Source organism: Bos mutus, chromosome 2 (assembly GCF_027580195.1).
Source record: "Bos mutus isolate GX-2022 chromosome 2, NWIPB_WYAK_1.1, whole genome shotgun sequence".
Lineage (NCBI taxonomy): Eukaryota > Metazoa > Chordata > Mammalia > Artiodactyla > Bovidae > Bos > Bos mutus.
The window spans coordinates 22,934,467-22,956,244 of NC_091618.1; the positions used below are offsets into that span (position 1 = coordinate 22,934,467).

General features: G+C 40.7%; 1 protein-coding gene across 7 annotated transcripts in view; it reads left to right on the forward strand.

Moving 5' to 3' along the window:
• Positions 1 to 21,778, forward strand: part of DOCK10 (dedicator of cytokinesis 10) — a 304,771-nt gene that overhangs the window by 232,396 nt on the left and 50,597 nt on the right. For 4 of the 7 annotated variants that reach the window (XM_070385816.1, XM_070385802.1, XM_070385809.1 and 1 more), the window contains exons 25-28: positions 1,434 to 1,503; positions 4,846 to 5,013; positions 8,575 to 8,646; positions 15,489 to 15,635. In XM_070385816.1, the coding sequence (XP_070241917.1) occupies positions 1,434 to 1,503; positions 4,846 to 5,013; positions 8,575 to 8,646; positions 15,489 to 15,635 (457 nt within the window). The remainder of the gene's footprint in view (positions 1 to 1,433; positions 1,504 to 4,845; positions 5,014 to 8,574; positions 8,647 to 15,488; positions 15,636 to 21,778) is intronic. The other 3 variants (XM_070385833.1, XM_070385823.1, XM_070385839.1) reach the window with 1 other exon arrangement.

The window sequence follows — 21,778 nt, forward strand, 5'->3', positions numbered from 1 at the left end:
CATTTTTTCCCCACTAAATCTTATTTTTCTTTTTATGTTCAGTTTTTCTTTCACTGTTCTCGCTTTAAATTTGCCTTCGCTACATTCTTTCAACATTACTAATCTGTCTGGTGACTTTAGCAAATTACAATCTTCTCTTTCTAGAGATAGGGTTTTCAGTTAATTATTGAATCATATATTCCTAAAGTTCATTTTTTTAAAAAAAATATTAGTCACAGCATTCTGGAAAAAAATTACTCTTTTTTTTTAATTTTATTTTATTTTTAAACTTTACATAATTGTATTAGTTTTGCCAAATATCAAAATGAATCCATCACAGGTATTGACATTGAAATGTCTCTAGTACCTTCATAACTACCACACATATTATTAGCCTCTTTTAGAAAGACAGTCATAGCTCAGCTGGTTGAGAATCCGCCTACAAATGCAGGAGACCCTGGTTCAATTCCTGGGTCGGGAAGATCCCCTGGAGAAGGGATAGGCTACCCACTCCGGTATTCTTGGGCTTCCCTGGTGGCTCAGATGGTAAAGAATCAGCCTGCAATGTGGGATACCCAGGTTTGATCTCTGGGTTGGGAAGATCCCCTGGAGAAGGGAATGGCAACCCACTCTAGGCAAGAATACTCTAGGTATTCTTGCCTAGAGAATCCCCGTGGACAGAGGAGCCTGGCTGGCTACAGTCCATGGGGTCACAAAGAGTAGGACACTACTGAGTGACTAAGCACAGCATCATTTTTAAAGTAAAGCTCTGAAGCTAGAAAATTATAACATCTCTAACATTCCTATAACCATCCAGTTCTGGAGCCAGATTAGAAGTCCCCAACTGTGCCTTCAGGTTGTACTCTTTTCAGCATGAGTATATGCATCTGTTGGCAAAAACTCCTAAATATTTCAGCAGATAGACCTGTTAAAATTCTGAGATATTCCTAAGCACTACAGCCATGGAGTAACTGCAAGGATTAATGTGAAGAAATCAACCTGTACCACCATTGCTACTGGACTCTAACCCAGCTAAGGAGGAAAACCCAAAAATGTACATTTTAGACTGAATACTTTTTCCAAAAGCACATATATAACACCTCTAAGTTGGAAGACAAGCTCTTTAAAAACAGAATGTGATACTTAGAGGTTAAAGATCTTAAGTTCTAATAAGATACTAAAATCAATTCCTTTTCCAAAAAGACATTGTCAGCAGACACAAACTGTAATAGCAGCCATAAGACATGACTTTTATCTTCGTGTTTAGAAATTTCAAGGTTGGAAATGGCTAATGGATGTTATAGATACTGAACACCCGGTACTGAGTTTGAAATTGGTTCATTCATTCATTCAGTAATGATTAAGTGCCCAGCTTACCAAGCACTTCAGTGACAAACCAAGTGGTATTTTCCTGCCTTCTCCAGAAAGGCCACTCAACAGCTTTGCTCTTCCAGGGTTCTGACCGACATCGTGGCCAAGTGCCATGAGGAACAGCTGGACCACTCTGTCCAGTCCTACATTAAGGTATGAAATTGCCACGTGGGCGTCGGTTGTATCCCCTTGTGCTGTGTGGCTTGTCTCATTTCCTGTCTGCAATAAGTGAGGAGTTCCCCTCTTTAGCTGAATGGTGCCCACCCCAGTCATACTGAACTTTCCCTTTAGTGACTTAGAACTCCTTCTTTTTTGCATTAATGGGCTTAATGTATTATTTCAATATATAAATAATGCATACGTGTGCAAATGAATATTTATATGGGGAGAAAAAGCAAAGAAAGAAGTGCAGGAGAAAACGAAAGTATGGTCTTTTGAAATCAACATTAGAAATATATGAAATTCCTCTGTAAATTTAAGGAAGATGCCTCCTGTTGGTTTGTTGAATGTGCTGTTTCTTCTGTAATGTTTTCTTAGCTCTTTTTATTGTTTTCTCAGGCATTATTTCATTTTCCCAGTTACTGTATATTTGTACCTGCTTCTGGTATGTTAAGTCCTTTCTCCTCCGGCATGAACCACTAGCCCATCCCATCAGTGTGCACTGCTTCCTCCAGTGGCCTTCGTCAGATGTTCACTTGGACATGTTTATATTCTCATTTTCAGTTGGCCTGTGAATTTATGCCAGTGAACTTGTGATGATGTTTGCACATTATAGTTCCAGCCTAAAGGTCATCTTCTTGAAGGAAAAGAAAAAAACCATCCAGAGATAAATAAAAGTATCTTATATTCCTTTATATAAATAAAGGACCTAAATTTCAATTTTTATGTATAGATTATCTCTTTTAAGAGACATAGAACTTTTTAATTAAAAGAAAATATTCCATGAATATATATAGGTAGACATATGCCCATGTAGTTTAGATGTCTAAAAAGGCAACCAGAGAAGAAATTTGGGGTCCTTTGTGCTAAAATTTTGTGACAGCAAGAAATAACTAAAAATTTTATTCTGGAGTGAACCCCTCTGAGATATTATCAGTGAGGAATTACTCCCATAACAGTTTCATATTAACATGTTTTTTATCTGTCAGAAAAGTTAAATGTCTTCCCAAATATCTAAGTATGAGTGTGTGCCCTTATATGCCAAAAATAGTAATTTCACAATAATTTCCCTATGGTATGATTTTACCCAATAAGGTCTACAATTCAATTGCCAAAGGCCAGTTCCATCTACAAATGCCTTTTTAGTTTGCTCTGTAAGACAGAGGCATAGCTTCCTTTTATAGGATATTGATGAGTTTACTGTTCAGCAGAATCATCTATAGAATTTTCATTCTCTCAACCCTTACCCCAGTTTTCCATTTCAAGCTCCGGAGGGCATGAAAGGAAAAAAATTTCCCAATCTCTGTCATACAAAGTCATCTCCTTTTCAACACACGTATTATTTACCTTGTTCCAGTAGAATTACCAAAAATTGCTTTTAGAACCCACTGATGTGACTATTTTTGTGACAGCCAAGGCTAGTTCCTGATGAGAGCCTTATATCAGCTCATAGAAGCAATCTGTAATGCTCTTGGAGTGGTATCCTGGCAGTGCTTCCTGGAGCAGTCCTTATTTTTAACCAGGATATTTAAAAAAATCCTGACAAGACCATTTGATTTTATGATGTAGGAGGATACTTATTGAGTTTGCTTTGAAGTGTTTTCTCCAGTGGACCACATTTTGTCAGTGTTTTAAATCCAGAAATACACCTACGTGGATTTTCAAGCTGATGACAATTCCTAAAGATGTTTCATAACATAATTTCATATGTCTAAAACAAATACAGACAAATATATATAACCAACTAAAATTTATTCTGGAAAAAGCACTAAAGTAGAAAATGGAAAACTAGATTCTAGTTAGGGTTAGATCGTTAACTCGGAGTGATCAGCCTGTCTGAACCTCACATTTCCTCTCTGTGAAGTGAGATAAGTGGATGAGATGAACATCCAGCTATCTGACTCTGTGATTTGACTCCTGCTATATATAGTACATGGCTGACAGTCTGACCTTGACCAAGGAATCTGATTTTTTTTTCACCCTTAATGGAAAAAAATTAATTTCTAACATATACAATAATATTAAGCTCCACACCTAAGAGTTTAATGAAAACTGGGGTCAATACCTGCTTTGATGTCCTTGCAAAATGTGATAGTTGATATAGTTCATACTTATTCAGAAATATGCTAAACACCATTTCAAGTTCAGTGGTGCTAAATGCTGCTAACTCACTCCATCTACAATATCCAAAATGTACACATACACTCACCTTGTCTTTTTCAAAGATGTATGTCTAAAGTTGATCTAATTAGATACCATCGTTTATAGCAACTCATGGGATTGACATGGTTTAGCCAAAATTTTAAAAAATTTCAGAGCTAGTCAAAATGCCCTTGGAGCTAAGTAACTGTGCATGGGATTAGATAGTTGATTACATTACCCTCATAGGAGTCATAATCCATGAGGGGGAAAATTGTACTACTCTTGATTTTAGCTAGTTTCATGCATCTCTTAGCCTTATTCTTCTCCTTTGGGATGAGCTTGGAGAAGTCAGACGCCTCAGGAGATTTAGGCATCAGTGTGCTATGAAGTCAAAGAAATAGCTATAGACCCCAAATGCAAAGTGCCTCTGCTTTGTTTCTTGTCTGTCTTCACCCTTGACAATAGTGAAGTCCAAACTGTGAATATTATAAAGAAATGACCTTCCTTGAGGCAAACCCAACTCATAAGTAAAATATCATAAGCATTTTGTACTTTAAATACATGTGCATGAATTGATACTTAAAATATATGAAGAAATATGGAAGACTAAACCATGACATGCACTCACTGTGCCAACAACCGATCTTTTAAGGAAAAGGCCAGCAGCCTTTGTTATCTTACTGACGGCCAATGTTTATGAACCTCTTGGTTGCCGCGTCTCAGCGTGAGGAGGTAGTGGACCCCGGGCTCGTGGGCAGTTCTCCTACTGGCCTCTGGAAGGCACCAGGTTCCCCACTTGGCTATTTGAGTGGGTGCTCTACCCTTTCAGGATGAAGAAATGCTACCATGCCACCCACCTGTTGCCAGTGGAAGGAAGGAGAAGGGGAAATGTGCCCTCAGTAGGTGGGTCAAAGCCCTCCATGTTTCCTTGAACCCGCTGAATTGCTCTCTGATCTTCTTTTTTATTTCTACTAAGAGTGTGTCAAGGAGAGCTTAGGTGAGCAAGGCTCTACCTGTACAAAGCCCTCAGTAGGAGCAGGTGTGTATTACACTTATCATTGGGCCTTCATTTATTTCATGACAAAATCTGGCATGAGCAGATAATTTTGAGACATGAGTTATTCATGGAACATAATTTTTGACCCTTTGTTTTTAAGTGTTTAACTTTTTTTTCACTGTTTGGATTTTCTTCAGTTTGTGTTCAAGACTACGGCATACAAGGAGAGAACTATACATGAAGAACTGGTTAAAAATATGACTGGTCTTTTGCAATCAAATGACTCCACAACAGTCAAGCATGTCCTGAAGGTAAAGAATTTAAAGACGGGCTTTCACTGGGATGGCTTACACTCAACTCTGAAGGTAATAGGAGTCATTGATTTTTATAGATCGTTTCTCTTATGGTTCTGGTGTAAGCTTCGTGTTGGAACAGTAGCATGTGACCCCATGGACTGTAGCCCACCAGGCTCCTCCGTCCATGGGATTCCCCAGGCAAGAATATTGGAGTGGGTTGCCATGCCCTCCTCCAATATTAAGAGAACAGATCATCTTTAAAAGTAGAATGGACTCAGGTCCTTTGGCCTAAAGGCAAAATGAATGACTCTTAAGAATGGCCTATAACATTCAAAAGTACTAAGTGTACCCAAAATAAAGTTTATGGGTTTTTTAGGCACAACAAGAGGAAAAATACCAACAAAAGGATTAATGATATATTAATGAGTAGACTGACAGCAGAAAGGAGGCAGAGAAACAGCTACTCTTTTTCCCCCAAAAGTTGCAACACATGGATTTGTAGTAACATAAAAGATGGTGAGAAGCTTATGAAGATATAACTCTAAGTTATTATAGACTTGTGAATGTAGTCCCCTGCTAAATTAATTATCTATCATGACTTGACAGATAGATGATTGATGAGTAAGTAGCTAGAGAGGGCTGAGGCTGGATCAATAAGCATCAGCATTTCACTAAAATCAAAGTTGTCTAGGTCAAGTGGTTTGTTTGTTTAAATTTAAATTAGCTGTATGAGCATATTCATTCAATTTATCCAGCAAATATGTTCTAAGTGCCTTCCATACAACAAACACCATCCTCACCATCCTTGGCACTTGATATGCATATAGAGAATAGAATAAAAATCTCTGCCTTTGGGAAGTTTACATAGTACTGCAAGATAAAAAATAGTAAATGACCCACATAATAGCAAAGTTAATTAAATTGCATGTTCAGGGACTTCCCTGGCTGTCCAGTGGTTAAGACTCCACGTTGCCAATGCAGGGGGCTCAGGTTCAATCCCTGATCAGGAAATTAAGATCCCACATGTGGGAAGGAGAGGTTGAGATGAACTACAAGAGTCGCATTGACGTATATACACTACCATGTGTGAAACAGATAGCTAGTGGGAAGTTGCTGTGTGACCCAGGATGCTCAGCTTGATGCTCTGTGATGACCTAGAGGGGAGGGTGGGGTGGGAAGGCGGGGTGGAAGGGAAGCTCAAGAGGGAGGGGATGTATGTATACATACAGCTGATTCATGTTGCACAGCAGAAATTAACACAACATTGTAAAGTAATTCTAATTTCTTTTGTTTTAAAATAAAAAAAATTAGTTTTAAAATTTTAAAAATCGATTTAAAAAAATCCCACATGCCAGGCGGTGTGGCCTAAAGATTAAAAAAAAAAAAAAAAAAAGTCTTTAAATATGCTTTAAAACCTTAAAAAAGGTTTTAAAAAATGTTGGGGAAAAATTGCATGTTCAGCGGTGAGAAGTAGCATGGGAAAAGAAAATATCAAGCAGGTAAGGGCATGGGGAGCACTGAGGGCAGAGTGAGGTTTACAGTTTTAAATACAGTGGTCAGGATAGAGCTGTGGAGAAGGAAAGACCTCAGCAAAAAATGTGAAGGGGGTGAGAGAGCTAGAGACGTTTAGGGTAGAACATTAAAGGGAGAAGGGGAAACATACAGTATTTGTCATTCTTTGACTTATTTCACTAAGCATGTAATGCCCTCCAGGTCCATCCATGATGTCACAAATAGCAAAATTTAGTTCACTTATATGTGGAATCTAAAAAATAAAGCTAACAAGTGAGTATAAGAAAACAGAAACAGGCTTAGTGATACAGAGAACGAACTAGTGGTTATCTGAGGGGAGAGGAGTGAGGGGAGGGGCAAAATAAGTCAAGGGGATTAAGAGGTACAAACTGCTAGGTATAAAATAAACTACAACAATGTAATGAGGAGCACAGGGTATATTGCCGGTATTTTATAATAACCTTGAGGAGTGCACTCCATAAAAATATTGAATCATTATGTTGTACACCTGAAACTTACATAACATTATTAAGTCAACTTATTTCAATTAAAGAAAATAAAGATTGAGGGGAAGACCTGTATAATGTCATAAGGCAGCAGCACACCTGGTGGACGTGCCTAAAGGATGGCAGGAAGGTCAGGAGCCACGTAAGCAAAGAGAGGAGGCAAGATGAACTCAGAGCGGCACCAGGAGGTTAGGCGGGTAGTGTAAGGCCTGTGGGCCATTGCAAGGGCTTTGGCTTCCGCTGGGAGAGAAACTGGGAGCCATGAGAGGCCTTTGAGGGGAGAAGTGAATTGAGCTGACCATGGTTCAAAAGGGTCTCTCTGATGACTGCATAGAGAATAGACTGTAACGGCGTAAGGGTGGGGACAGGGTCGCTGGAGAAGGCTGCCTACCTAGCATCCTTGGGTGTTCTTTGCTGCTGTGTGTGCTCAGTTGTGTCTGACCCTTTGTGACCCCATGGACTGTAGCCCACCAGGGTCGTCTGCCCATGGAGTTTTCCAGGCAAGAATTCTGGAGTGGGGTACCATTTCCTTCTCCAGAGGATCTTCCCAACCCAGGGATCAAACCCACATCCCTTGTGTCTCCTGGATTGGCGGCCAGTTCTTTACCACTAGCACCACCTGGGAAGCCCTGGGTATTCTTTGGCCTTCTCCAAGTGCACCCCTTCTCATGAGGCAAAGTGTGAGGGGAGTCAAAGGAGGGCTGCCTGGAACTATAAGGATTCCTAGGGGCCCCCACTGTTGGCCTTCTCCAAGTGCACCCCTTCTCATGAGGCAAAGTGTGAGGGGAGTCAAAGGAGTGCCGCCTGGAACTATAAGGATTCCTAGGAGCCCCCACCTTTAGAGCTTGTAGGTTTATTCCTGGGCCTGCTTACACCTCTTTAGAAGTCCATACTAAAGAGGGAAACTCTTGTTGCCTGAGTGTAGCCCCAGACCTAAGGCAGGAGCAGCGTTTGGTGGGAGAGAGGAACTGTGGGCAGGAACTGTGGAGAGGTTTGTGGGCAGCGCTTGGGCTTGCAGGCTGGACAGTCACACCAGGTCCCTCAGGGCAGGACGGAGCCCCAGGTGAGAGGAAGGGGTGGGCCAGGGTCATGCACTTCCTATGCTCCCACATTCAGGTACAGTATTCCAAACTGTCATGAAGTTGTATTTGTCAAGGTAGGAAGAGCCAACATACTTTATTTAAAACTCTGTTAGCTTTTAAATACTTAAACATACAGCTTCCGTTTTTACTCGCCTCTACCCATCGTAATGTGAGGGGTGGGCCTGCTACAACATTTAGTTTTGTTTAAGGAAAACAGGTAGAACACCCCATGAATAAGTATTTCCTAAGACGACTGTCTAATCAGCCATGTCAAATAAGCCAGTTTCCTGTGTTATACAGTCTTAGAGATGACTGGGAAACAGAAATATCTGGTATTTACATTTCCCATTAGAATTTTGCTAAGGATGATCCTAACATAATGGAGACTATATTATTGCTCTGATGCATTTAATTTCAAAGAATACATTCCAAGATAAAGATTTTATAGTATCGCATGTTGTAAAGAACAGAATTATCATTACTTTGCTGTAAGATAATAAATTTCTGATTATCTTTTCTTTTCCTAACAGCATTCCTGGTTCTTCTTTGCAATTATCCTAAAATCCATGGCACAGCACTTGATTGACACAAATAAAATTCAGGTACGATCATATGTAATAAAATAGCATCCAACAATTATGCTCATGAATATTCTCTGAATAATGAATATGCTCTTATTAGTTCCATTTTTATTTGTTTTCTAAACCTTACTGATTTATGCTCACTGCTTTAAGAATTTTTTTATCTGGACCATTTTTAAAGTCTTTATGGAATTTGTTACAATATTACTTATCTTTTATGTTTTGGTTTTTTGCTAGCAAGGCATGTGAGATCTTAGCCTCCCCCAGAGAGAGTGTTAGTCAGTCAGTCATGTCCAGCTCTTTTTGACCCCATGGAGTGTAGCCTGCCAGAGTCATGTGTCCGTGAAATTCTCCAGGCAAGAATACTGGAGTGGGTAGCCATTCCCATCTCCAGGGGATCTTCTCGACCCAGGGATTGAACCTGGATCTCCTGCATTGCAGGCAAATTCTTTACTGTCTGAGCCATCAGGGAAATCCCTTAGTCCCCCAGTCAGGGATCGAACCCACACGCCTTGCCTTGGAAGGCAAAGTCTTAGCCACTGGACCACCAGGGAAGTCCCTGCTCATGCTTTCTATGTAGGAGACGTGATTGTTGTGTCAGTACAGGTCCTTCAGAAGCAGATGGAAGGACAAAGTTAGAAATGCAAAATGACTGTAAAGGATAAAAGGACAGACAAAAGGACTAGGGAAGTCTGATGCCTGTGAAAGGAAATGGCAAAGGAAGGAGGATTGACTGCAAAGAGCCTTGCAGTGAGACAGTTTTAGCTGGACCAATGGGCTGTCTGAGAGCAAGGAATGTTCATGAGGAAAGTCCTGCATTGGGCAGATGATCTGACTCTGGCACCTCTGCAAGCTTGGAGCAGCCAGGGAGAATGTGACCTTGGTGACCTTGGCATGGTCTCTTGAGTGCATCCCCAAAACTCCGTAGCTGTTTCTTTCATCAAGCAGATTTTTTCTCAAAGGAATGTCTGCGCTGTGCATATCCTTGACTGCCACCTGCGGTCCACGGTCCACAGATTACACTACATTTTGCAAATGTCTCTGATTCTGCCCCTCCGTAGCTTCCCTGGGCCTCTCTTCCTGAAAAATGGGGCCTAGTGGGATTTGATTAACTGTAGTCTGTTACTATTGCTGGCCTCAGGACCGTACATGGTTCTCATCGTCTTCCTCCTCTGCCATCCATTCTAGATTCCCCTCACCTTCAGCCAGTAGCTCTGAAGGTCTCAGTCACTTACCTGTGTTGTGGCCCAAACGCTCATTCCAAATGGGTCCAGAGTGGTCTCAGCCTTTGGACCATTTCTAGTTACAATTGGGTAAGGAGGATCAAGAACCTCCCAAGTAGATTCCCTGATTTCTGCATGTATTTCTCTCTGTTCTCTTTGTGGGTAAGACCAGGCAGAAACCTCAGACACTATGCCTCCTTCACTGGGAGACTAAATCAGAACAGTATTGCATGGGGTGGGGATAGTGGTGAATAGCAATTATTGTCTTCATTTATACTCTTGGTGGGGGAGGGGCAGTGTCTTAGGCCAAAACCTATAGAGCCCTTTGAAGACGGACTTTAGAATCATTATATTATACACTTACTAAAGCTGCAGGACACTTTCTTTAGGGACCCTGTCTCCTTTTCAGTCAGTGTGTACCAGATTTGAGAACTGACTCAGGTCCAGGAAGACAGAGGCCAAGTTACCCTTGGCCAAGCCGCCAGTCAAGCATCCAGTGTGTTTACTGCAAATGCCAATTGTGTCAATACAAATTATACATTTAGACCAGGTAAATGGCTGGTGGTCAGATCTTTGAACCCAGTGGACCTGCTGCTAACAGAACTTAGGACTACATTATTAATCTTGTGAGTTTCTACTCTAAGCAGGTGGACATGATGGTATTTTAGTCTCCAGATATCAACATCAGTTCAGATCCTGTGTCCACTCGTGCTTCAAATGTTTGAGTGTAATCACCTAAGAAAATCCTATAGGGTCCTTTGGAGAAGGACTTTAGAATCATTGCATTAGACACTTATTCAAGCTGCAGGACATTTTCTTTAGGGACCCTGCCTCCTCTTCAGCCAGCGTGTACCAGATTTGAGAACTGACTCAGGTCCAGGAAGATGGAAGAGTCATGGCTATTTGTTGGAACAGAGATCCTTGTCTTCTGATGGTCCATTTTGTCTTATTGGTGGATATGAAGCAGTGCCATTGTTGCCTGCTACCTGTCTTGTCCCTAGGGATTCCACACATCAGTAACCAGCCCTACAGCTTCCTGAGAGTCAAGCCCCCTTGGCTGCTCTCCAGACTTGCCATTTGTCTTGATCATCACAGCCACTGGTCCCTGGAGACTGGGTGCAATCACATGACCTCTGTATATAGCTGACCCTCATCCTCATGGCTGTTAGTGAGCCAACACTGTATTTGTCTCTCCCACCTGCAGAAGGGAGATACCACTGAATGTCTTAGGGATGTCAGTCCCTAATACCTTCTGGATGGCTTTGGTGCACAGTGGGTCTTCTGGGCTCATATTTCCATTCCTATATGTCCACTTCCCTCTGCCTTTTTATTCCTTCCTCTATCATCTGCCAGGGCAACCCAGGTATTTTCATCCTGCTTAAAATGAGCCATCTCCAGGGCTCTTAAGAGCCACCTAACAGTGAGTGGTCCATCCCCTGAATTCTTGTTTAAGCCCACGTCCTGACAAAGTGCCCTCAACTCAGTGAATTTGAACTTATCCACTCTTTCATTCTGGCCATGTTGATCAAACACCCACAACATTGTCTCAGTGGTACTCCCACGTGGCCCTTGCTAGTACATGCTGTGCTATTTTGAGTTACTCAGTCGTGTCCAACTCTTTGCGGCCCCATGAACTGTAGCCCACCAGTCTCCTCTGCCCATGGAATTTTCCAGGGAAGAATACTGGAATGGGCTACCATTTCCCTCGCCAAGTGATCTTCCTGACCCAGGGATCAAACCCGAATCTCTTGCTTCTCCTGCATTGGCAGGCGAGTTCTTTACCACTATCACCACTTGGGAAACCATATCTGGCATATGCTAGCTAAATCTTATTAACTCCTTGGGGTATACACTCTTCCTTACCTTATTAGGCTGAGCAGGTTCACAGCTGAGTTGAGCTGGGGTATAACATAGTTAATGCCCGGAGCTTCAGGAGAGGAGGAAGGACAGCTCCCAAGGGGTCTGCCTGTTGCCTTGCAGGCTTCTGCAGCATCTTCCCACGTGCCAGAAGTGCTGCCTCTTAGAGGAGAGGAATGGGGCACTGAGGATTCAGGGGACTCTGCAGAGTCACCATCCTTGGGTTTTCCATCCACACCTCCAGCCCTCAAGTCTTTCCAAACATGGTCTTGACATAGCATAAGAGACCTGCCCTGGCTGCGCATCTAATCATCTCTAGTATTCCAGAACTCTGAATTCTTAAGTCCCAGGTTTGCTTTTCAGCTGTGTCTGCTCTTCTACTCCCAGAGATAACAGCCTCCCACCTGGGAGCAAGAGAAAATCTAACATGATGATAAGGATGATCCCTGTCTCTCTGTTATTAAGCTCTATCAGGACACCTCAGCATTAGAACCCTTGCTCTGCCATTAACATGTTAGATGATAAAAAAAGACACTGAACATCTCACAGCCTGCTTTCCCATGTGTAAAAAGAACGGACTGGACTCAAATCTTTCAGTTCCCACTAGTATATATCTGCTCAAATCGATAGGTTACAAACATCCTATGAACAGCCTAAGAACAGAAGAACTTCTCATGGACAGCAGTTCATATTCACTGAGTCCAGTTCCCTTTTCATGACCCTCTTCAGGAGCGGCCACCACACCCAGTTTTCTTCTAAGGGCACGTGACCATCTAATGTTCTAACCAGCTCTATGTATCACATTAGGAGTAGACCAGATGCCATCATTTGACTTAAAAGCATTCCCAATAAGCATCTCCCAAGCTATTTGCATTTTCTTTATTTTTTTTTTTAATTGAGAAGTGAATGGCTTTCTTTGTTATTAAAACAATATTCCACTATCAGGAAGCTTTGAGGAAGTCATATCCTCTAGTCTGGTCCTCTGAGAGGCAGATAGCACCTCCCTGAGACCCCTGCTTTCGTGTCCAAGGCAAATTCCTATTTATTAGGGCTTTCCAGGTGGCACTAATGGTAAAGAACCTGCCTGCAATGGAGGAGACACAAGAGATGTAGGTTTGATCCCGGGGAAGATCCCCTGGAGGAGGCCATGGCAACCCTTGTGGTAAAGAACCCTCTGAGAGGCAGACAGCACCTCCCTGGCACTCCTGCTTTCTTATCCTTGTCAATTCCTATTTACTAGAAAATGCCGAATGCCTTCTCAACACTGAGCTCTAGTAGCGAAAGGTTGCTTGTATTGGCTGCATGTTTTGTTTTCCATCAGCCCCTTGTTCCTAACACAACTCCCAAATGCCTGAAACTCAGCCCCTGCATTCTGCATCTGGTCTTTGTGACCTCTGCCGTATCATAGCCCAGGTTTTCCAGCAGGTTCCAGCTTGCAGCTGTGGATCCGACTGTCACCTCACTGCCTTCCTCCCTTTCCTGAGACAGAAAGCCCCGTCCCCAGCTCAGCAGTTCTCCCCTCTCAAGACTGTGGGATAGACTTCTGGAGAAGAATTTAAAATATTACTCATTGGGAATTCCCTGCTGGTCTAGTGGTTAGGACTCGACACTTCCACTCCTGGGGACAGGGTTCGATCCCTAGTCAGGGATTCTGACTAGGCTCCTACAAACCCTGTGGCACAACCAAAAAAGTTAAAAAATAAAGATGTTACCTGTGTATACCAATCAGCATGTCTTGGGGTTAAGAGTGGGAGTAGGCTTCAAGGGGAGTTTGAAAGGAAGACAAAAAAAGGGCAGGGAGGAGGAACAGAGGAATTATCAAGGTCCAGGCTGTTAATGCATATCCTTGTGAAGAAAATGTCATCACTGATGTGTTTAATGTCTCTTAGAGGACTAACAGTGGCCCCCCACTCCAGTACTCTTGCCTGGAAAATCCCATGGATGGAGGAGCCTGGTAGGCTGCAGTCCATGGGGTCGCTAAGAGTTGGACACGACTGAGCGACTTCACTTTCACTTTTCACTTTCATGCATTGGAGAAGGAAATGGCAACCCACTCCAGTGTTCTTGCCTGGAGAATCCCAGGGATGGGGGAGCCTGGTGGGCTGCCATCTATGAGGTCGCACAGAGTGGGACACGACTGAAGCGACTTAGCAGCAGCAGCAGCAGAGGACTAACGCAGTGAAAAGAGGAAAACGACAATTGTGCTTTGATTATCTAAAACCTGATTGTTGTTTTCACAGGTGAATCATTTACCCTTATTTCTCAAGGGATATGGAGCAGAATGAAAAATGATGTATACAGTTAAATCCACTAGGTTTATTTGTTGTCAATTTAATTTTATTTCAATAGTAAACTTTGAATATATACAGAGAGTAACCATGAGATTCTTAAAGTGACAGTCATTTCCTGGTAAAAATGGCTAAAAAAAAGCCAGTCGAAGCCAACTGCAGCATTCTGTAGTTAATCAGTGTTTGTGCTCTGCAGTTTCTCTAATTTTAGCCTCCATGGTTTTTATTCTTGCACCATGGAAGGTTGAGTGCTTAGATTAAGAAAATAAAGGTTAGTCAAACTCTCAATTGTCTGTTTCTGTCTATAGTGAAATTGCAAGTCTAATTTTAAAGCCATCTTCTAAAGGTGAATGAATCTTACCTATCTTGTGCAAAGAAATTGTATAAATTCACAAAGCAGTGACAGAAATGGGAAAACTCAGCTGCCTGAAATTTTCCAAGTTAAAATAGGAGGGGTAGATTTCTGTACCCAAGGGCACTCTTTAGGGGCCTATAGAGTTTTACTCAGTGTAGTGAGTGTAATTGTGTAACTGTGTACACAACTACTCAGTGTAGTTGTGTAATGTCACAGCCAAACCATTTTTTATCTTATGGCAAAAGCATTTTGACAGTGAAGTCTCACTGACAACTGTCATGGGCATATGCTAATACCAGAGTTAAGACCAGCCGGTATAGACTTCCATCTATAAGATGAATAACGTTTGAGCGTCTAATGGAAAACATGGTGATTATAGTTGATAGCACTGTATTGTATAATTGAAATTTGCTAGGAGAGTAGAACTTAAATGTTCTCGCCCCAAAAATATGTATGTGAGCTGATGGATGGCTTAATTAACTAGATGAGGGGTGGGGATTCTTTCACAATTTATTATGTGCATGAAAACACCAGAGTGTATGGTTTAAATATGTTATAATTTTGTATGTCAGTTATGTCTCTTATAAAACTGAAATAACTTTTATAAAAAAGCTAGCTGGTACTCACAACTTAGAGGACATTTCAAACTAATATCTGTACTCATTCAGTTATTCATTCATTGATTTCTTATAGTTGTTTATTGGAGGATTGTTATTAATAGTTTTAAAAATCAAAATAATTGATTTTTAAATTAGAAAACTGTGAATCAAAGAAAATCTAGAATAATAGTCATTAAACCATTCATAGTAGTTATTTCCTGAGAAGGCAAGAAGGGGTATTAAGAGGTTATAAAAAATGTTACATTTCTATGTTGTCTGAATAGTTTGAAATTCATATATGTTATAATTTATAATGAAAAAGTGAAAGCTTTATTGGCCAAAATAGAAGAAAAATTCACTGAAAAGTGGAAATCGTGACCTTGAAATTGAAATGGCTTCTAATTTCATTATTGCCTTCAAATTTCCAAAAAGACTTTTTGTTTGATAATAAATAGAATGAAGTTAAGTCTTACAGGTTATATTTTCCGGGCTTAGTATTTCACAGATCTCATTGTAAAGCAATGATCCATTCTTTCCTTAGCTTTCTCGGCCTCAAAGATTTCCCGAATCTTTTCAAAATGAGTTGGACAATCTTGTCATGAGCTTCGCTGACCACATGATTTGGAAAAACAAAGACGCACTTGAAGAAACAAAAAGGGCAAACCACAGCGTTGCCAGGTTTCTTAAGGTACATTATACAAAGCCATGGTTCTGTTCAGGCCTGTGTGATAGTGGCTGTGAGATACTCTACGTGTTAATTAAGTCACAGGTTCATTTATGATGAGAAGTCAGGACTACCATGATTAGATGAATGCTTTCATCTATATGTCTTTCTTGCTTGAAATACTTTCTGATTTTTTTTTCCAATTTGGAGTCCTATAGAACAAAAATCAAGGTTAGAGAAAAGTATCTGTTTGAATATTGCCAAATGTAGGACTCCTAAATATTTTTAAAGAGAAAAGTGATATTTTTAAAGGAGAACTTGTCCTGAGGCAATATTTTTGTCTCGGACTTTTCTAACCTTGAAGTGATATTTTGGCATGGCTACAGCTCTCACAATGATGCCAAATAGCCACTTTGGAAAAATTTGGGGGAATTGAGCATTTTTGTTGTTTTACTTCCAGGCTCTTTTTTACATGATGAAAATATTATAAATTAGCTACATAAAAGGAAAATGATCAATTAAAGTATTTAGCAACATAAAATGAAATATATATATGCATACATACATATATTTTAGCAATATTTATTTATATTAAATTAGGAAGAAAAATGAGCTTAGTCCAAAATTAGCTAATGTAGAATGATGGTGTATCACTGAACAGATAATGCATCCAATCGGAAAGATAATGTGTTTCTTCTGTTCCTTCTTTTGCCCAACTGTTGACTATTAGTGACCTTGATGAAGGCACTTTTCTTGCTTTTTTGTAGTAGACACCAAGACATACTGGATAGTTGTGGGAACTTATCAATAAATACTAGTAACAAAGAGACTATGGAGATAGATGGAAAATTAGCTGAAGTTGTCATTCGTGAATTTTCAGTTCAGTTCAGTCGCTCAGTCGTGTCCGACTCTTTGCAACCCCATGAATCACAGCACGCCAGGCCTCCCTGTCCATCACCAACTCCTGGAGTTCACCCAGACTCACGTCTATCGAGTCCGTGATGCCATCCAGCCATCTCATCCTCTGTCGTCCCCTTCTCCTCTTGCCCCCAATCCCTCCCAGCATCAGAGTCTTTTCCAATGAGTCAACTCTTCGCATGAGGTGGCCAAAGTACTGGACTTTCAGCTTTAGCATCATTCCTTCCAAAGAAATCCCAGGGCTGATCTCCTTCAGAATGGACTAGTTGGATCTCCTTGCAGTCCAAGGGACTCTCAAGAGTCTTCTCCAACACCACAGTTCAAAAGCATCAATTCTTCGGCACTCAGCCTTCTTCACAGTCCAACTCTCACATCCATACATGACCACAGGAAAAACCATAGCCTTGACTAGACGAACCTTTGATGGCAAAGTAATGTCTCTGCTTTTGAATATGCTATCTAGGTTGGTCATAACTTTCCTTCCAAGGAGTAAGCGTCTTTTAATTTCATGGCTGCAGTCACTATCTGCAGTGATTTTGGAGCCCCCAAAAATAAAGTCTGACACTGTTTCCACTGTTTCCCCATCTATTTCCCATGAAGTGATGGGACTGGATGCCATGATCTTCGTTTTCTGAATGTTGAGCTTTAAGCCAACTTTTTCACTCTCCACTTTCACTTTCATCAAGAGGCTTTTTAGTTCCTCTTCACTTTCTGCCATAAGGGTGGTATCATCTTCATATCTGACGTTATTGATATTTCTCCCTGCAATCTTAATTCCAGCTTGTGTTTCTTCCAGTCCAGTGTGTCTCATGATGTACTCTGCATGTGAATTTTAATTCAGTCTAATTTCTTTTTTGACGTGTCAAATGCTCTTTCAAATTATGTACTATGCATGTTTACCTCTTAAAATTTCCTTTTCACTGTTTTACATCTTAATTTTGCTTTTTTCTTGCTTCAAGAAAGAGAAAGAGATGGTCAGGCTTAAGGAGGAAGAGAGTAAAATAGAAAAAAAATTTACTCTAATTTTCTACCACATTTTAAGACCTATGAGAATAAAGTTTGTTACTATGCTAGTAGTTTATTTGAAGTGCTTGATGAAAAAGAAAATTTGGAGAAAATGACATGTTGTCCAATTTGTAAGCACACTGCATTTAAGAAACATCTGCAGAGTATTCTTCCCTAAATTGCAAAAAAAAAAAAAAATGTTGCATAAGCAAGTCTCTTAAAAAGGGAAAAGACCCCTTATCTACCCTCTTTGGCTTAAATGTTCTGTACTTATTAGAAAAAAATATGCTTTCCTTGGACCTCATTTATGCAAAAGTAGCTTCTGGTGGTACATAAAGTAATGTCTAACATGAATGTCCAAGGTGAAAAGAGACACAGAGTATATAGCTAATGGTGACACCAGTGGTTTGTGAAAGCTGTGGGTAAAAAGCATGGATTGACAATAGATAAACAAATACAGTCTATAAGATATGTGGATCCATGGACTGCAAACTGAAAGCAGGACTTTTGTGACGTTCATAAATGGAAACGCTAACTTAGTATAATGTACATTATAAAAATCCATTGTACAGGCATTGTTTTGAGATTATTGTTTTTATGGAATTTATTTGACCCAGAAAGCTTGTTTTAAAATGTAAAGTTTATTATATGAATCATCTGAATGCAGAAAGGAAAAGAGAAAAGAAGATGACATGGTTTTTTGATGTTAAATTGAATGTAGTCATTTGGCATAATGCATATGAATTGATGAACTTTGAGTGTTCAGCTGCTCAACACTGCCCCACTGTTGGCGTTACAAAACTTTTATATTCCCAGAAAGTAGTTATTCACTTAACTTAGGTTTCAAATGACTTTTATCTCTTTTGGTTGTTGAATTCTACATTAGTAATCTAATACTGTAAGTTAGTTGTCATCAGAATTTAACAACTGAAGTATCGTAACACCATGGTTGTACCAAGATTGTTTTCCAAAAATGGAGAATGTGGTACCTCCGGGGTGACCACATGAAAGTGTCCTAGGTGAGAAAGTGTCCTCTTTTGTCTTACATCATGGGAAAATAATGTTTTTGTAGCACTTAAGCCAGAAACCTTGTCCATTTCTCTGACCGTTCTCTCCTAGAGATAGATAGGATGCAAATGCATCCATGTCTACATATGTAGCTTCTGTAATTTTTCTTTCCACTGCCAATCTGGGTCACAACTCTAATTTACCTGAGAGTAGCTGTCTAGATACTCTTCTCTTGCAAATATAATACCAAGGAGGTAGCAAAGGAAAGTTCATTCTGATTTTAATTTTCCTTCTCAGACAGCCATGTCTTTTTACCCACTCTTCTGACTATTCTGTACTTTATTTCAATTTGCTTTTGGAAACCATTTGGCAATCATCTAATATAAAAGACAGATTTTGGTAGCAAAATATTTTAAAGAAACATCTGTGATATTTCTCTTTAAATATCAAAAAAAAAAGATGGATAAGCAAGTCTATGAAAGGGAAAGTCTTTATATTCACTCTGTTTCACTTAAATGTTCTGTGTTTGTAGAATAAATAAATGTTTTCTATAAATTCAATCTATGCAAGAGTTGCTGTGGTGATACGTAAGTTAATACCTAGTAAAGTATCCAGATGAGAAAGAAAAAGATGGACCAAGTAGTTTTATAAAATATAAAGGGAAAGGGTGTCAGATGCGTGTTTTGTAATTTGAGTTCATAACTGATTGCTAAACAAGCTGTAGAATAAAATTCTCATTGGTTCTCACAGTTGGTGAAACAAAATAAATAATTTTTTATTACAATATATCTTTGCATGTTTAATTTAGAATATTTTCCTTTATTAAGCCAAACTGAGAAAAAGTCTGATAGGGTATGTTATTCTTTATATCAACAGTCTGCAAATTTTTTTCTGTAAAGGGTCAAATGTTAAATATTTTTAGTTTTGCAGACCATACAGTTTCTGTGGCAAGTACCCAACTCAGCTAGAAACAATCATAGACCATTCTGTGTTAGTCACTCATTCGTGTCCAACTCTTTGCAACTCCGTGGAGTGTAGCCTACCAGGCTCCTCCATCTTTGGGATTCTCCAGGCAAGAATACTGGAGTGGGTTGCCATTTCCTTCTCCAGGGGATCTTCCTGACCCAGGGATTGAACCTGGGTCTCCTGCATCGCCGGCAGACTCTTTACCATCTGAACCACCAGGGAAACCCATAGACCGTTTACCATGGACAATATTTAAACAAATGGGCACAGCTGTGTCCCAGTACAACATTATTTACAAAAACAAACAGTGGGCCAGTTTTGGCTCATGGAACATAGTTTGCCAAAGCCTGCTATAAATTGTTTTCTGCTAATATGGAAGGTTAATATAAATTATTTTAAAACAAAAGCAGAGAGGCCCCTCCATGCCTTAACAATGGGTGAAAGATCCTCTGCCCTTGGGGTTAAGAAGGTGCTGGAATGGGCCAGAACAGGGTACCGATGACAGGAGAGACACATTTGATGAAGCTTGACCCGCAGGAGGGCTCTTTGTAGGAAAAAGGCTGATTCTACCAGCTTTGTATCCTTGGAACAACCTGCCCCTCTTATCCCTCACTGCCCCTTGAAAAGAGGATGACAAGTTCTCCACATAGAAGGTCTTAAATCTCAAGAAAATCTGAGTTTTCCTAGACCCCCCAGGGTAGGCACCCTCCTCCTCATTTTCCCCTTTCATGGGTGATGGAGTTTGGTCTCCTTTGAAAGCTCACAGATTAGCTACAGGAGCCTCTGGGAGGTGGCAACTGCAACCTTTCAGTGACATGACTGACAAATTCCTCCTCCATCTAATCAAGGTGCCCTGTGACTTCACCAAAGTGCTTCTGTTCTTGTGTTCTTTCTTGAGAAGTTTCTAGAACCCATAGTTATACTAGATGGTCTTCCTCTCTGCAAAGTGAGACCCAAGCTTCTTCCCAGCAATAGCAGAGGTCTCCAGGGAGAGAGCTCCACATTGGGAATATTCCAAGGGTCACCAGTTGGGACTTCATTCTACAGATGGAGAACCTTAGAGGACCTGACCCACTTGCTGAGAGCCTGCATAGTGCAGAGGACATCAAAGCCCTCTTCCTCCCCTCCTCTACATCTTCTGCACCTGTGATTATGCTCTGGTGTTACCTTTCCTCACTGTTCTATTGGGAGATAGGAGGACCAGGGAGCCTTTCACTTTTTTACTAAAGGGAGATGACTGAAAGAACTTAAATTCATACTGAAAATGAAAATATAAATGAAGTAGTATGTAATGAATAGGTACATTTAAAAAACTCAGAATAAAACATAGAAAAATGGAAAGGGAAACAAAACAAACATATGATTGACCAATCAACTGGAAATGTTATTAGAGAAAATGACTCATGTTTCTACATGGGCGTATTTCAATGGGAAATCGTCCACTTGGAATACTACCGGTAGGGCTTTCCAGGTGGCACTAGTGGCAAAGAAATTGCCTGCCAATTCAGGAGACATAAGAGACGCAGGTTCCATCCCTGGGTCGGGAAGATCCCCTGGAGGAGGTGGACGAGGGCATGGCAACCCACTCCAGTATTCTTGCCCGGAGAATCCTGTGGACAGAGGAGCCTGGCAGGCTACAGGCCATCGAGTTGCAAAGAGTTGGACACGACTGAAACAACTTAGCACGCACATATGCGTACTGCCTATAACAAGATTTTATGTCCATTCCTTTCTGAGAAAAGAGATTTGTTTATAAAACTGAGAGATTAAGAAACACGAAACTGTTACAATGGACCCTACTGGACTCTGGATGAGAAAGAAGCCTTCTATACTGAGTGATACAGCAGCCGAGAAATTTTCCCACGTGATACACATATTCGCACACTTGTGGATGGGTAGAATGAAACACACATGCAGTGATGACCTCCATAAGCTAATCTACTATAGTGCCCAAGATGCTGCATCAGGAAACAGTCCATGCCCACGTCACACTTTTCCAGTGCAGGAACTGGCCCCCGTAGCTTGGTTACTGGTTACATGGCCATTAGTCTTTGGGATAGAGAGCAGATGCTGAGCTGACTTGCAATGCTTGCCTGACTCCTCTAAAGCTACCTACTGCTTAAGACTCTCCTTATTACAGTTACAAGAGTGTGAAGACAGAGTAAGACAGACAGTGAGCAGCTCACTGATAGAAATCTCAGTCTCTTTTACCTTCACTCTTCAAATTCAAGCTGCCTTGGCTGAAAAGAAAAGCTATTGAAAGAGGCCAG